The sequence below is a fragment of the Rattus rattus genome, chromosome 12, assembly GCF_011064425.1.
Source record: "Rattus rattus isolate New Zealand chromosome 12, Rrattus_CSIRO_v1, whole genome shotgun sequence".
Lineage (NCBI taxonomy): Eukaryota > Metazoa > Chordata > Mammalia > Rodentia > Muridae > Rattus > Rattus rattus.
In genome coordinates this window covers 21,577,017-21,593,231 of record NC_046165.1, presented here as the reverse complement: position 1 = coordinate 21,593,231, position 16,215 = coordinate 21,577,017, and the positions used below count along the sequence as shown (strand labels likewise).

Sequence of the window (16,215 nt, the reverse complement as noted above, 5' to 3'; positions counted from 1 at the left end):
CTCAAGGACATTTCCTTTTATACTTGCATAAAAATAAAAGGTAGAAATAAGGTTTCCATGCTTGGGAACTTTGACATTTAAACCAATTTAATTGCCCTAGATGTTCTCTCTGGAGCCCAAGAGCACAGACAGGCTCACCCCGTAATTCTGGGTACAGTTCCCAGTAAAAATATTTTTAAAATTTTATTTATTTTTTATTTTATATGTATGTTTGGTTGAATGTATGTATGTGTTCTTCCCCTGCTCCCCACCCCTGTGTGTGTGTGTATGTGTGTGTGTGTGTGTGTGTGTGTGTGTGTGTGTGTCTGTGCGCGCATGTGTGGTACCAGACAGTTGTGAGTCATCTTGTGGGCACCAGAACCTGAACCCCGACCGTTTGCCAGAGCAGTTAGTGCTCTCAAGTGTTGAGGTAGCCCTTCCAGCCCCAGCTACACAGACACTTACTGAGTACCAGTATTCATTACACAAGACTTACTGCGGCCATATCCTTGATCAGCTTGATGATGATCTCTGAGATCTGAGTGGGAGTGGAGCCTTTCATCCACCAATGACTTTCGCCGCGTCGGAGGTAGCTGCAAAGAAAACAATGCTGTTGCAGCTCAAAGCACTGCACTGTTTAGCTGACGCAGTCAACTAGAATGTCCTTTTGATTTTTACTGCACTTCTTTTTATTTATTTTGTGTGCATATGTATGTGGAAGTGTGTTATGGGATTCAGAAAGTCAAAGAACTTTCAGAGTTTGTTCTGTCCTTGCACTGTGTGGGTCAAAGGGCTCACACTCAGACTGGGAGGCTTGGCTGCAGGCGCTCTTAGTCACTGGGCCATCTCACTAGTATTCAGTTGTTTTTGTTTTGTTTTCATTTTTGAGACACAGTGTTGCTGTGCAATCTAGGTTGGCCTTTAACTTAATCTCCTTTCTTATTTCCATGAGTGCCGGAATCACAGGTGTGCTATTCAACATTGCTATTCACTTATTTTTTATTTTTATGTGTATGTGTGTGTGCCTGCATGCATGTGTATGTACCCAGGTGTGCAAGCCCACAGAAGCCAGTAGAGGGTGCATAATCCCTTGGAACTGGACTAATAACCACCATGTATGTTCTAGGAAGAGAACCCTGGCACTCTGCAAAAGCAAACAAAAACCCCACTGTTAACCACTAAATCATCTTTCTAGGACATACCTGAAATATTTTAAAAGAAAGTTAAAAACATTACCCTGTCTCTTTCTCTAATCTCAAGAGAACAGGTGTTCCTATTTATGCTCCGTTTCTACTCTTTTTGTCTGTACAATATTCCAGATCACTACTATTCAGTCTTTTTTTTTTTTTTTTTTTTTTTTTCCCGGAGCTGGGGACCGAACCCAGGGCCTTGAGCTTGCTAGGCAAGCGCTCTACCACTGAGCTAAATCCCCAACCCTTACCATTCAGTCTTAAGCCATGGAGTACAGACTGTTTCCAGTGCACGTGGAGATATGAACATAACTGGCACCCAAAGTCTGTACGAGATGAAAATGCCTGGGGACAGAGATGGCTACGTGCTCAAAGCATCTTGCATCTGCAGAGGATCCACGTTCACCTTCCCAAATGTACGTGCTAGCACATAGCTGTAACTCCAGTTCCAGGACAGTCTGTGTTCTCTTCTGGCCTATGGGTACTGCATGCATGTGGTGCATGCACACATATAAGCAAAGCTCTGATACTCATCAAATAAAATAAACAAAATCCTTTAAAAATGTTTATTCCTTCATCATGTTCTTAAGCTCTATACATTATTTTGCTATTAAAAATTGCTTTTCACATTGTGTGTGTGTGTGTTCTAGGTGTGGACATGTGTGTGCGGATGTGTATGATGGCCCAGCACTAACCCTGGGTGTCTTCCTTAATCCTTCCTCACCGTGTATGGAGGTAGCCTCTGACTGAACCTGGGGCTCGCCCTTTGCTTGTTCAGGTGGTCTTTGTGTCTGTCTCCTACCTTTGGGACAGCACACAGGGTATGCACCCAGTTGGTGTTAGCGGAAGTTCTGGCAGCTCTAGAACTGTACACTGTGTAGCTTTGTGTACCCACGCGTGTGCTGCAGCCATGTGACTGGCTGAGCCATCTTCCAGCCGGTAGCTGTTTGATCCACGTTTGCCTATCTCTTCCATTGTTCATTGACATTGTTAACTTTTTTTACAAAGTTACTGACACTTATTGGTCCTTTGCCCTTTTATAAACATTACTTTAATCTTATAGCAACAGTCTACTATGTACCTTTAGATAGTTTCCAAGTAGTTCTTTCAATTTAGAAACATTTTTATCTACATATGCCAAATACACTCACTGTTTCCTAGCAAATCTGTGAATCTTTTTCTACATAGCTTTTGACATTAGTGTTTTATAAATTTAAGATCAGAAAAACCTTCTTCTACAGTTTGTCTCTGTAGAGTTTTAAATTAATTATAAAGTACTAAGTGATATGAAGTTTGTTTTTACTGTGGAAAATATTAACATGAACCTGAAATCAATGTTTCTATACAGTGACTGGTAGTCAATCCTTTTCAACACAAATACCAAATGTTACCTAAAAAGCTTACTTTATATATTCTATGATACTCCTTTTTAAAATTTTAGTAATTTTAATCTCATTTATTTATTGATTGCTATTTATTTATTTATTTTTGAAACAGGGTTTCTCTGTATAGCCTTGGCTTTCTTCACTCTGTAGACCAGGCTGGCCTCAGACTCAGAGATTCTCCTGCCTTGGCCTCCCAAGTGCTATGGTTAAAGGCTTACGCCACCACTGTTCCTTCAACTTAGTGATTTTAAATCATTAGAAATATTAATATTGGTGGGTGAGGGTGCACATACATTCATGGGATACCCCATGTATATGGAAGAGGGCATCTTTATGAAATCTCTTCTTTCCTTCCACCTCTAGGGGGTGTCAAACGCAGGTTACCAACCTTGTATGTGGGTGTCTGCCCCTGCTGAGTCATCTTGCTGCCCTGACATCCCATTTATACCGATAGGCAGCTGCTCATCGATGTTATTTGGTGATGAGGCAACAGGTAAAATTTGTGAGGTTGTAAGTGTTTGATACTAAATTGCGAGAATGACAAACCTGGAGTTGAAAATCATTGGCAGGGTGACTGTTGTAACTCCTTTGCCCACAGTGGTGCCAGCTGTCCCTGTGATGGTGGTCCCTTTGGCTTTGAGCTGGACAGTGAGAGCCTTCGCAATACATCCCAGAAACATGTCCAAGATTCCCAGCTTATTCCAGTCTCCCTTCTCAGTTGAGTGAATGATGTCACTGATGTCAGCTGGGGGGAGGGACTTCACTCCTATGATACTGGCCAGACGATTAGGGGTCACTTCAGGCAAAACGCGTCTTAGTAAGGAGGTCACCTGATCAGAAGATTGAAAAAATACATTTAAACACTGTTACTTTAATTTATCATTTAAAATATGCTTAGCTACTATTCTGTAGCTTTAAAATCTGTAGGAAGAACAGAAATTAATTTAATACTTTTAATAATTTATACTTTTAATTGTGAGGAGAATATGATTTAAGTATTTTCAGGGTGGTAGCTACCACCAAAGACAGAATAAAAAACAAAACAAAACAAAACAAGCCTTTTTACCTTTGCTCTGGATTCAATGGCATAATGTATCTCTTGGCAAGAAGTGAGTCGATACCCAGAGTACTATTATCACACTACACTTGTAATTGGAACAAGTCTTAAGCAATAAAAAACTGAGTTAGGCTTTGCTCACAAATTTAACAAAGTACTAAAAGCTCATGTTTAAAGTCTTCTGATTTTCAAGCTCTCAAGTGGCAGGGAAGAAACAGAAGCAAGTGGCATGATGGGTCACCTGTCTCTGGACCCTCGGCGAGGCTGTGTGGAGCAAGGAGCAGAGGTCCTGAAGCAGGGTCAGTTGCTGCGCCAGGTACTGCCTGCCCACGTTGGAGCCACTCAGAGCCAAGACCATGGAGAGCAGCTCGAAGCAGTAGGCATCCGAGGAGGCGTCCTCATCGCTGGGCTGGGAATTGGCGTTCTCCTTGCTGGATATGGCATGCTCCCACTCCTCACGGACCCGTGTGGCTTCCATGCGAATAGCTTGGACAATGTGTGCACACACCTATGTGGAAAAACGCAGAAAACAAAGTTTTGTTCATAGGTCTTCTTTACTGGTACTAGAATAAGCAAAACATGCAAAATATGCAGGTTAACGTCTGATTTAATACTCTTTTTGCCAGCATAGTCTCCATTATATATTTTCTTAACTCATCTTAAAAATAATGGAACAAACTAGGGGAAACTATGATACAAATCTTGATAATTAAATCATCTGATATAAATAGCCAAGCTAATGAAGCAAGAAAATAGAATATAAATTTATGCTATTCTTTTTTTTTTTTTTTTTTTTTTTTTAAGATTTAATGTTACAGAAAAGTAATATGCAAGGTAAAGACAAATCAGTATTTTTCATCTCCCTGTTTTTTGATGGAGTTACCTTCTGCTAACCAGGCTGGCATTAAATCCAAGCCCTCCTTTCTCTGTCATCTACATGGCTGAGATCACAGGTGTGTGCCTTTGTGCCCGGTTTCCATCTGTCTTCTGAGGTGCTATTTTTATGTCACCTAGCATTCCTGTATCTGAAGAATCTAGACATACTTCACTGCATACTTATGTTTAAAAGTATTGATACTGGTATAGTTAGAATTATTAACTGCTTAGTTCTTTCCTTCGTGATTGAGAAAATGAGAGGAAAAAGGAATATAACAAAGATGTTATGTTTGTTATACCTGTTATTTATGACTCAAATAAAACAATGTACCCAGGTGGGTGTAAGAGCTCCCAAAAATAATCCCAGCGTTTGGGATCCTAAGAGAGGAGGACTGTGAGTTTAAGGCAGGTCTGGCTACCATAGTGCAGCTCCACCTCCAATCAATCAATCAATCAATCAATCAATCAATCAATCCACCCACCAAAGGTGCTTGGTAGCCACCTACCCACCCACGGAAAACGGGGGGAACAGGGAAGTGACCAAGGCAATGCTGTAAGAGTCACATTTGTACTAGACTGTCCCTCTCCGTTACTCTGAGGCATGGTTTCACTACATAGGCTGGGCTAGCCTCATCCTCAAACCACCTTTCTTTGCTTTTCAAGGGCTGGGATCACAGGCACAGGGCACCAGGCCTGACTCTTCAAAGTGATGCAGCTATGGCAATGCGGTCATTCCTTCCTAGGAGAAGGAGACACACATCCTCCAGGACCAATGGAGAGGGAGCATTAAAAAGCCTTCACAGATTTAGACGGCATTTTATAAACTGAAAGTCCCCAGGCAACCTAAAAGACAAAGACACCTGGGCAGCTAGTAACTAACCTGCTTTTGTAAGTTAGTCAGTTTGCTCCTGCTGAATATGATTCCAACCATATGTTCCTTCAGGTCAGCGTCAGATGTTGCCTTTACACAGAAAAGTAAAAATAGAGAAGTAGAATCTTTAGAGAAAATGAGTATATTTGACATTATCGAATGCCTTGAGAAATAAGTGCACGCGCGCGCACACACACACACACACACACACACACACACACAATGTTGAGATACATTTTTATTAAATTGAAGATTATGACACCAAGACAAGGAAAGATAAAGATTGAGGAAACCATTTGAACAGAGCGATTATAAAATGGACAAAATTTGAGGGAAAAAAAAGGTCTTTGATCCTTTATAAACTAGAAAAACAGGAAGAAGTCAAATTCAAAACAAATATATGGAACACAATGATAAAGAAGACGAATTCTATAGCTTAAAAGGAGGTAACCCGGGCTGGAGAGATGGCTCAGTGGTTAAGAGCACTGACTGCTCTTACAGAGGTTCTGAGTTCAATTCCCCACAACCACATGGTAGATCAGAACCATCTGTAATGGGATCCGATGCCCTCTTCTGGTGTCTGAAGAGAGTGACATGCACTCATATACATAAAATAAATAAATACATCTTTAAGAAAAAACAGAAAGGAGGTAGCCATAAAACTAAAAGCTATTTCTTCAAAACCACTGAGTTCAGTCTACATTACCCAAGAAGAGAGGGAAGACACAAATAGCCACCACAAGAAATAAAAGAGGTTTCACTATAACTTTTACAGTTATTAAAGATACTGATAGTACTATAAACAATTTATGCCAACAAGTTCTGTAGCCAAATAGATTAATTAATAGAACTGTCAAGGCTTCTCAGGAAGAAGTGAGTGAGTGAAGTTCTCCTGTAGTCAGCAAGGAGCCGCCCTGCACCATCTGAGGTAAACTATGCCCAGCTTTGTTCCAGGAGTTATTTTCTCTGATTTGTGTCCACATCTTTCCTCACTTATTTTTCATTTTTAAACAAAACTATGTTGACATATGTGCTGTATCTCTCTTTGAACTGAGCAATTTCAATTGTTTTTGATATGATCACAGATATGTACACCTGAGTTAACTGGAGATCATTTTCCTCTCCTTAAAAAGATACTGTGCTTGTATCTAGAATCTTCTAATGTTACTGATATATTATTATTATTATTATTATTATTATTATTATTGAAAAACAAACTACCTATACACCAATAACACACTGATTGAAGTTCATAGCAGTGATTATTCTACTGAATGACAGTTAAGCAATTAACAGAAGAGAAATATATAAGAATATCCATTCTGAAGTAAATGCTTAGCAGACTAGGGGAAAAAGAAAAATCACCCTCAATCTCATTAATAGCATCTTTAAAAAACAAACAAAACAAAGAAAGCATGAAAAGCCTTCCAATAACATCATGCTTTCTTTCTGGACCCAGAGCAAGGCAAGCGCCAGGCCTGCAGCTCTGCTCCATGTGACCTGCAGTGCCTCACCAACAGGAATCCGGTCCTCTTAGGTGTACTGTTCCAGTTCAGAAAGAGAGAGTGAAGCAACTCTTTCAGACAACAGTCACAAAGCACTAGAGTACTTGTATCAGTGAAGTGTACTGCACATGTGTGTAACGACGGCGTGGTGGGTTCAAATGCAAATCTGGTATGTATGAGCTCTTTGAGAAGCCGTGGAAGAGAGGAGGCATGTGAGGATGAAGGTAAGATAAAAGAAACCACGAGGCAGAGGCAGAGAGACAGTGTGACCTCTAGCACAGGCAGAGCTGTTTCTCTTTGGGGAAGTTGTAAACAAGTTTCCTCCTGTTTTCAGCTAGGCCACGGAGGAAAAAGGCACGGAGGAGGCAGAACTCAGCCATCGATCGATCGCAAGGACGCCAGCAGAGTCCAGCAAGCCCCACAGAGGGCGTCTGCAGACGGAGCTTCCAGCCAGCTTAGGTAAGCTGCTTTTCAGATAACTCTTTTATCTTCTTCCTAATGCCAGTTAAGAATGAAAAGTCCACATGCAGCCACAAACCCACTAACATGTAAAGGAACCCAAGAGTTGGTTGTCTGACCAAAAGTAAGAAAATGAAAATGAGAAACAGAATTTTAGTCTACAAATAAATACATTGTATACTTTTTCCTCTCCTTCGGGTGATGACAGGAGCGCCTTTTCCTCTTGCTCTGGTGTAGGTTCAGCATCCCCAGAGATGAGCTTCCCAAACACCTGACAAGGAAGGTAGGCAGGTGAGAACCTCGATGCTGGCACTACCCCTGCAAAGCTGGACGGCTATATAATTCATTATTTTAATGAACTTATTATTTATCTTGAAGCAGGGTGTAACTCAGTAGCCTAGGCTGGCCTGGAACTCAAATGTAGTCCAGGCTGTCCTGAAGTTTGTGGCAATCCTTGTCTTAGCCTCTAGAGTGCCAGGCCAATGGCCTCATGCCCCACACTGAGCCAGATTCTGAAGGGTTCCTTGTAATACAGCATCTCTGTCTATCGCACTATCACTACCGCTCTGAAACTGCAAATCTACATTAGATATTGGTAATGGACTAAACGAAGTGAACATGGGCTGTACTTGAAACCAGAAACTTGTAATCAAATACCTGCCACACTCTGAAAACACGGGCCAGGTTGCGCTGCAGTCGCTTACCTGAGAGGTGATGAGTCTGAACACCCGCAGAGTCTCGGCCTCGCAGCTCCTCTGCTGAGCCACACTGGCTGAGATCTGGCCAGCAATTTTTGTGCTTTCACCGTCTTTCCAACCCAGGACTTTTACTTGTCGAACTCTTAATGTATTTTCTGGGCCCTTTAACTCAATTTTGATGATGTGATTATCCCCTCCAGGGAGTTCACTTGTTACCCAGCCAATGTGCCTGGAATCCAAGTCGACCTGGTGGAGCAGAGAAAAGACAGGACCTTGATCCAGCAGAATCACTTTATCGCTGCTCTGGTCCTAGCATCAGTAACCACCGAAGGCTCAAATAAACAAGTGCACAGACGGTAAAGATTATCAGGGTGTTCCTGTTATCTTACTTAAGTTAAGGGCAAGTAGTAGTATCTACAGGAGCCAGAACAAAGAAGAAAGCGAGGTTAACCCAGGTTGAGAGAGTTTCAGGAGGTGGTGGGGCTGAGAACTGATACAGGCCTGACTGTCACATGGTTTCCCTGTGTAAATTCTGTGAGGAAATTACAGAGTTTACATGATTCCCTATACTGGCTTTCAGTAGAAACAACGTAAGCAACAAGGTGCTGTTTTATGCATCCTTACATTAAACACCACAAAAGAAAATGGCATTTTCATTGTGTTGATATTTCAGATGTGTGTTTGTGTATCAAGGACTGAATGTCAATTCATAGAAAAATGGGTTTTGACACTACTTCGCCAATGAAATTAAAATTACTCTCATTCTATTTGATGACCAAAAAGGAACTTGCAGCCTTCTAGATGACTGATTTAGACATTTGTTACTTTAACTATAATGTCAATACTTCCACAAAGAGAATATAAGTATGAAAATCAAAACAAAACAAAACTTTTTGAATAATTTTCCTAGATCCTTTAGTATTTAAGTATTTTTCATCTTAACTCTCAGTATGAATGGCGAAAAGAAAAAATTCAAAGAAATGTATTGACTTTTGCATTACAAAGTAAACCTAGAAGGAAAGTTCTGATAAGGTTATAGTTATGTAAGTTCCTGAGTTTGTGCATAATCTCAAGCCTGTGCCCAGATAGGCTTCATTTCTACAATTGTTTTGTAAACTGATTTATAACACAGATAGAACTGCTGAAGTAAAAGCCATGGTTGTATTTTACTTGATTTTGTTTAGGCTAACTATCAATTCTAACGTAGGTGTTGGTAAATGAAGTTTCTGGCTGTGAATCAGTGACATTAAAGGCACTCAAGTCTTCGCAGAACAATGAGGGATTGCAGACTGTAGGCTTGTGACTGAGGGCATTTAAAGAAATATAAATACATACAATATCCAATAAAAAATAAAAATTCAAAGTGTATAAAAAAGAAATATGAAGAGCTATCTAGCATTGGAATGTAGTTCTTGGCTACAAATTAGTTTCAATTTACTGTTTTGTGAATTAATGATTTCTTATGCTATCTTGGTAGTATGGCAAAACCGAAAATCAACAGTGAAAGCTGAGAAGAAAAACTGACATTTCAATTACCTGCTTTATTCTGCACAAATCTTCTACTGCTTTACCAGTCAGGAAGGTCATCGAGGTAACTTTATTCTATAACAGAAATTCAAAGCAGTTACACTGTGTTTCTTCAGGGAACATGTACATATGCAGTTATGCTTTACAGCCTCAGATGCCGTGCTATATGTCAACATCCTCACAGACCGCATACCACTTGTCCAGCCAACCACAGGGCCTGCAGTGCCATCATCTCTTAGATTTTAGCCTCTGTGTGATTTCTCAGTTTACTTTCCCAGCTTTAAACAAATACCAAACCTTCAAATTTTGTATCTTCATGCAGTGACTGACAATTCTGCTCGGCCCAGTCCCTGTTTCTGAAGCACATGAAAGGAAGGTTCCTTAACTACAGCTACTGTGTGCGTCATCGAACTGTGTGGCTCGGAAGAGAACATCGTGTAAGGTGCCTTCTATCCCTGCAAAGGGCTCCGCAAACCCGGGAAGGCAACGCTCACGGAAACGAACATCAGCCAACACTACCAGTGTGGCGTCTCGGTGCAGGAGGCCAGTCACCCCGGCACTAGGGTTGAGTAGTTTATCTAAGCACATCAAAAAAATGTTCTAGCATCTTGAGCTGTTTATTATGAATTGTAACTCAAAATAACCAATGCTATGGATAAGGCTCACTGGTGGGTAGTTGGGAGGCGAAGCACTGTATTTGCTCAAGGATATCTCTTAAAAGGAAAGCAGATGCTATGTGAAGAGTTTTTGGTTTCTACAATAAATATTGTCACAAAGTATATCAACTTAACAAATATAAGACATTAAATTTGATTATAACAATCATTGTGAGGAGGATGTCCTGGTGAAAAATGTATTGAGTCAAAGATGAGTTTGTAGTCAGCAGTAAAACCTAGCCAGCAAAGTTCTAACTTTTTCTTGTAAGATGAACTTTCTGTTTATAAAAGGAAATAAGCTCATGAGGTGCTAGCTTATGCCCCGTGTCCTTATCTGGCCCCAGGGAAGCACTGAACCTGCACTGCTGCACAAGAGCTGGGGTCTGGGGAGGACGGCAGATGATTGTACCTGGATGGAAGAGGGGACTCATGTGCTTAGCTTTACTTCCAGGTTATTTGAGACAAAATCCCCCTCCCTCCCTCCCTCCCTCCCTCCCTTCTTTCTTTCTAGGCAAAATCAATATGTAATGGATGGGTTTAGCCCAGCAGTGGCCCATGGGAGTCCACTAAAACCATCTACTGAAAAGCCTTGTCTACTCTGAAGCAAAATTCAAAGAAGTATTCTTCCCCAAGACTAAGGGCAGAAGAATCAGTCTGGCGGCCAATGCTATTTTCCAGCTCAAGTAATAGGATTCTTTTCTTTTCTTTGGTGCCTTTTATGGAAAAATGTTTTAATTCAGATGAAACACTTTATTAGAGAGATTAGGCTGGAGGAACTGTAAATCATGAATATTTAAATGAGTTCAGGGACTGTCCACCTCTAACCCTAAGGACTGAGGGTATGAAGCAGAAGCCAGAAACTGATTATACTGTGGGCCAAAGTGTATTAGGCACAATTAGAGTACTACAAACAGAACAGAGTAGCCAAGAACCCAGTGGAGGGAAGAGTAAGTTTTCTCCCCAGAGTTACAATCCAAAGAGGGCTTCTCTGCTGAGTTTGGGGATTGTGGGATCACATTTTATAGATTTTAATCTTGTTCAGCTGTAGCCAAGGTACATTTGTGATCAGACCATTTTTTAGAATTTATAGTCCATAGTGTTTCTAGTCATATAAATCTGTTCTTAGAGTTAGGATTTATTTGAAGATTATAAAAATGTTTGGTTGGAGAAGTCCCCAAAACTTAAACCTCTTAGTTTGAAAGAAACAGTGAGGCAGAAATTAAGTTCTCTTCTTACCCCAAGATCCCGGGAATTGTCCACATGAACAGACACATAACGGGCATTAATTCCCTTCACACAGTTGATAGTGATGGTTTTCGTTTTGTTTTTATCTTCATCTCCTGATTCCCAAAAGGTTTCTGTGGAGCCATCTGTCAAACTGCCAATCATGGCAGGTCGACTTGATGTTTTTATGTCAACGATACTGGTCAAGTCCTTTAAGCACATAACTATGCATAACTCCTGCAAAGAGAAATGTAAACAGTCATAGTGTTAAGAATGCAATCTTGTGTGGGAAGAGTAAGCATTCAATAGTAAACGATGTAATCAAACTGTGTATGACTCAGTTTGTCTTTTACCACACTTACCACCGCTAGCTGCTACAACAGACATGTAAGTCGGCCACTGACCTGGTTCATGGCTTCAAAGCCAGACTGGATACTGATGCTGAAGCTCTCCTCACTGTCTCCGTCATCTGACTTCGACAAGATGTTGTTGATATGATGGAAGACATTGCTCTGATGGAGGAACTGGTGGTCAGACTGCTTGAACTTAAGGCTCCAGCATCTAAAAGTATAAACAACAGACAAAATAATTATTTTCTAGGATTGCCTATGAGTTCTCAGAAAAGCTACTACACAAAAGATTACTTTTGTAAAATACATTGAAAATTTCTAGAGGAGGATGAAATTATACACACACACACACACACACACACACACACACACACACATACACATACACATATTTGTTTTGAGAAATAAAGGTAATTTAACAAGGTCAAAAGAAAATCTATTTTAAATACACACACACACACACACACACACACACACACACATAAAGGAGCTATGGAGGTCAAGGCCACACAAGCAGAAATGAATCTGTTCTAAGGATAAGCATTATAGCAACTGCAATAGCTTTGCTAATTTCTGTGTGATAATGATTTAATGATTTTTGGGGGTATAACATTTCTTACCCTCCTATGAAGATTACAAAAACTATGTTTTCTATTGGCCTTATCATTAGGGATGTAGGAAACCTAATCTGTCCCATAAGCTTGTTATATACACCATGGGGGATTTATTTGTCTATAGTTCACTGACTCAATTAAAAATACAATTCATAATGTAATGCCAAATTCTCAACACATTCCAAATTGAGATGTCGTGATACTGTATTTCTTAAAATTGGAAGCACATAACTAGAATCTGGAATTTACTTTCAAGCCCCTCCCAACTTTGTTTTGGTTTCTGAGATTTTATTTTCATTCTCTTTGCTGGTCACAGTGAAACAGGAGCAGGAAAGGTGAACAAGATGGTTTCACCAACAGTCTGGGGACTAAGAAGGGCAAACAGATACTAGCCAGACAGAAAAAGGTTCTAATTTAGGACAGAAGAGGGCAGTCACCATTTCCTCAATTTAGGGATTCTTTGCATCTTGCCATTTAAACATTTTTTTCAAGTATTCAGCACTTTGCATAGTCCATAAATTTCTATTGGAACACTTTGGTGAAAAATTACCTTAGGGCCATTTGCTGCAAGGAACTGCCACTAGGGAGCGACATCATGAGGTCGGAGATGGTCTGAAGTAAGCGGTGAAAGGTGTGTGGCAAAGGGTGAGCAGCCTCGCCTGCAATCACGATGTCTGACAGCGGGTGCTCACACACCCTTGTGTCCTTCTCCTGCGGGGAATTGGAAAGGAGTTTATCAGTTGGAAGAAATGTTTAAAAAATAGTCATATAACTATAACTTGTAAAACTTCTAATGTATTTGTAACATTTCTAGAGAAAACTATAAAGTAAATTACAGGTAAAAAGAGCAAACAAATGAATATCACCTATACACATCAATTTTACACTTACATGTCACTAGAAGACTGCATACAGATGTAGATACATGTATCTGCATGCACATAAATTCATATTCAAATAGACATATTTTATGTAGATGTTTATATATTAAAAGCAATGCATGTTTAGGAGTTGGGGTCCTCGTAGTTCATAGGACTTTTTATGTACAATAGGCAATTTACAACATGACCATGACTTATTACCTATGTACACAAAACTCAATATTCTGGTCAATAGAATTTCTATGAATGGAAACAGTGCAGTTTCCTCATTAGTCTACCTCAAAACAATCATTTTGTCTGTTTTAACAAGCTCTGCTATGAAGCGCATCTTCACATAATAGGAAAGCTCACAGAAGTGTAGTAACTAAATAATTTTTCATGTGAATATGTATAGGTTTTGCCACATTTTTCTCTAAGAGGTATTTACTACACAGCATATATGAACTTCTTTGTTTTCCCATTCTGTTGCTAATGGGCGCTTATCAACATTCTGAATTATGTCAATGAGCTAAGTAAAACACAGCCATGCTACTGCTTCTTGCTTTGTATGCCTACCAGAGTAAGAACATCAGATGAGTTCTAGTTTACATTATCGTTCACTAAATCATATTACATTTCATTAGGTCAAGGTGCCCATGTGGTAGACTGGTTATTTTCGACTTCACTTTACATTTGAGAGCTACATTCCCTGATAAGGGCTACACATTATTTCTTTGGCCACCACATTCACCCCATTTACTGCTAGGCTAGAAAGGAGAGTGTTCCAGCTCTAGACTCTCTATGTACACGTGATGCTGACTGCAATACTGCAGGACATCTGCTCGCTTGCTGTGTGACAATGGCATTCAATGAGAAACCAGTTGTGTTAGCATCTTTGCCACAATTTGTCCATACTATCATTGTTGGTTTTTTTCAAGCCAAATCATCTGTCAATTATTTCATGTAAAGCATTCTACTCGGGTCCTATAAAATATGTAACTATGGCCATATAGCCATGCACACACAGGAAACACCATGTGGACCCTGGCTGCTATTAGCAATGACAAGGAACAGAAGAAGTGGAGGGGCTGCCCGAGGGGCAGCTGGGGCGGAGTGGTGGATGGTGTGACTAGGATATGTTGTATAAGCTTGTAAGACTGTCAAAGAATAACATATTTAATTAAAAAGGGAAAGCACGGAAGAGGAGGAGAAAACCCACTTGCTCTGCATTTTCTTTACTGGATTTATTATCTTCATCCTCGTCTTCCTCTGCCTCTACAGGAGAAGGAGTCAGTGCTGCCACAAAGTGCCAGAGAATGTCATGCAGAGACGTTGTTTGGATGACATTACAGAGAAGCCAGTTGAATGCCTGAGTAAAGCGAAGCACAAAATAAAGGGAAAAGGCAAATCACAATACATAGGGGTTTATTGTTGTTATTATTTAAAATTATTATTTAAAGATAAACATGTTAAATAGAAAATGTGGCCTTTGTTTCACTGAAAAACACTCAATCTAAAATAGTCAATTCTGGTGTTAATGAAAAAAAAAGAGAGCAACAAGGAAATATTGTTTACAAAATACAATGAAAATTCCTTTTAAGTCAGCATTTTTCCTAACCAGCATTTAAAACTAATATAGAATTTTCCAAGTACTATACAAATAGCCATTTACTTAACTATATCATTTCCAACAATGAATGTAACAAATTATTTACCACATTCTTGTTAAAAAAGAAGAAACATTTACTATCTGTAGGTCTAGGAAAGGCTTCGTCCCTACTCCAGAAAACAGAGGCCTGAATAAGCTACTATTATAAATATCTAACTCAGAAGCCCAGTCACCTTGTTTGCATGATGTCATTTTATTCTAGTGAAATGTCCTGAACACAAAAAGGTTTAAGAGACAAACTCATATTCAAGTAATAAACTTGTATAAAAATAGAGATTTAGCATACTTAAATGTAAAGTTCCAAATTAATTTGTTCATAAACTTTATTAGTTTGATATGAACACTTTTTTTCCTATTAGGCACATGGCTTTAATGTGATGTAATTTGTTTTAAAAAAAAGTGTCACTAATTAGAATTACTGTGTCTTTGTGTAATACATGGATAGTAATTTTATCAAAGTATCCATACCTCCATAGCAAACACACGGCAAGCCGACTTCCTTAAGGCCTGCTTCATTGCGATTTCCAGCCCTTCTAAATCATGATGCTGTATGACGAAAGCTAAGACTGGCCACTGGAAGTTTCGCTCTCCTTTGGAGAGAGAGCTGTGGGCTGATATAAGCCGGGAAAGCTCCGGTGATGGATGTCGCAAGAGGGAAGACCCAACTTCTGAAAAGAAAAAAAAAATTAGTAATCTTCATAGATCGTATACAATTAATGTGTTAAATACTGAAAATATCTAGCGTATTCACTTTAAGACTTTTTGTTTTTGCACATGACATAAATCATAACAATTTCAATTAGTGTTAAGGAAGCAACGATACTCTGTAACTGTCTTACTTAGAACTACACAGAGTATGATGAACAGGTAGGTTTTGAAGGAAAAACTGAATCTCAGTTCATACTTCCTGCAGCATTGTTAAAGCTAAGTAGCTTGTATTATGTCCATAAATTCCTAAAAGGCTGAGTAAAAGTATGTTATGAATATATGTAAAGTGTGTAAAAAGATGGCTAGTTAGAATTGTCAACAGACACAATCTCTGGGAAGGGAGGGTCAATGAGGACTGGTCTGGATTAGGTTGGCATTAAGGGTATTCCTCGAGAGATTTTCTTAATTGGCTTAATTTCACTGGGAAGACCTATCCTGATTACTGGGCTGAGCCTAGCAGTGAACGTAAAGGAGAGCAAGCCCTGAGCACTAGCACGCACGGACTGATCAGCAGTCTGCTCCTGCTGTGATGTGACCAGCCTCATTAGTTGTGAGCCAAGTAAACCCTTCTCATTTTCTCCATTCTT

At 39.7% G+C, this 16,215-nt stretch overlaps 1 protein-coding gene across 3 annotated transcripts in view; it reads right to left on the bottom strand.

Moving 5' to 3' along the window:
• Positions 1 to 16,215, bottom strand: part of Mycbp2 (MYC binding protein 2) — a 231,748-nt gene that overhangs the window by 15,062 nt on the left and 200,471 nt on the right. Inside the window, exons 61-72 of one of the 3 annotated variants that reach the window (XM_032918389.1) lie at positions 15,389 to 15,588; positions 14,471 to 14,620; positions 12,942 to 13,102; positions 11,832 to 11,988; positions 11,440 to 11,664; positions 9,557 to 9,622; positions 8,027 to 8,266; positions 7,495 to 7,593; positions 5,368 to 5,448; positions 3,853 to 4,119; positions 3,101 to 3,384; positions 476 to 572 (exon numbers count right to left, since the gene is read on the bottom strand). In XM_032918389.1, the coding sequence (XP_032774280.1) occupies positions 476 to 572; positions 3,101 to 3,384; positions 3,853 to 4,119; positions 5,368 to 5,448; positions 7,495 to 7,593; positions 8,027 to 8,266; positions 9,557 to 9,622; positions 11,440 to 11,664; positions 11,832 to 11,988; positions 12,942 to 13,102; positions 14,471 to 14,620; positions 15,389 to 15,588 (2,027 nt within the window). The remainder of the gene's footprint in view (positions 1 to 475; positions 573 to 3,100; positions 3,385 to 3,852; positions 4,120 to 5,367; positions 5,449 to 7,494; positions 7,594 to 8,026; positions 8,267 to 9,556; positions 9,623 to 11,439; positions 11,665 to 11,831; positions 11,989 to 12,941; positions 13,103 to 14,470; positions 14,621 to 15,388; positions 15,589 to 16,215) is intronic. The other 2 variants (XM_032918388.1, XM_032918386.1) reach the window with 2 other exon arrangements.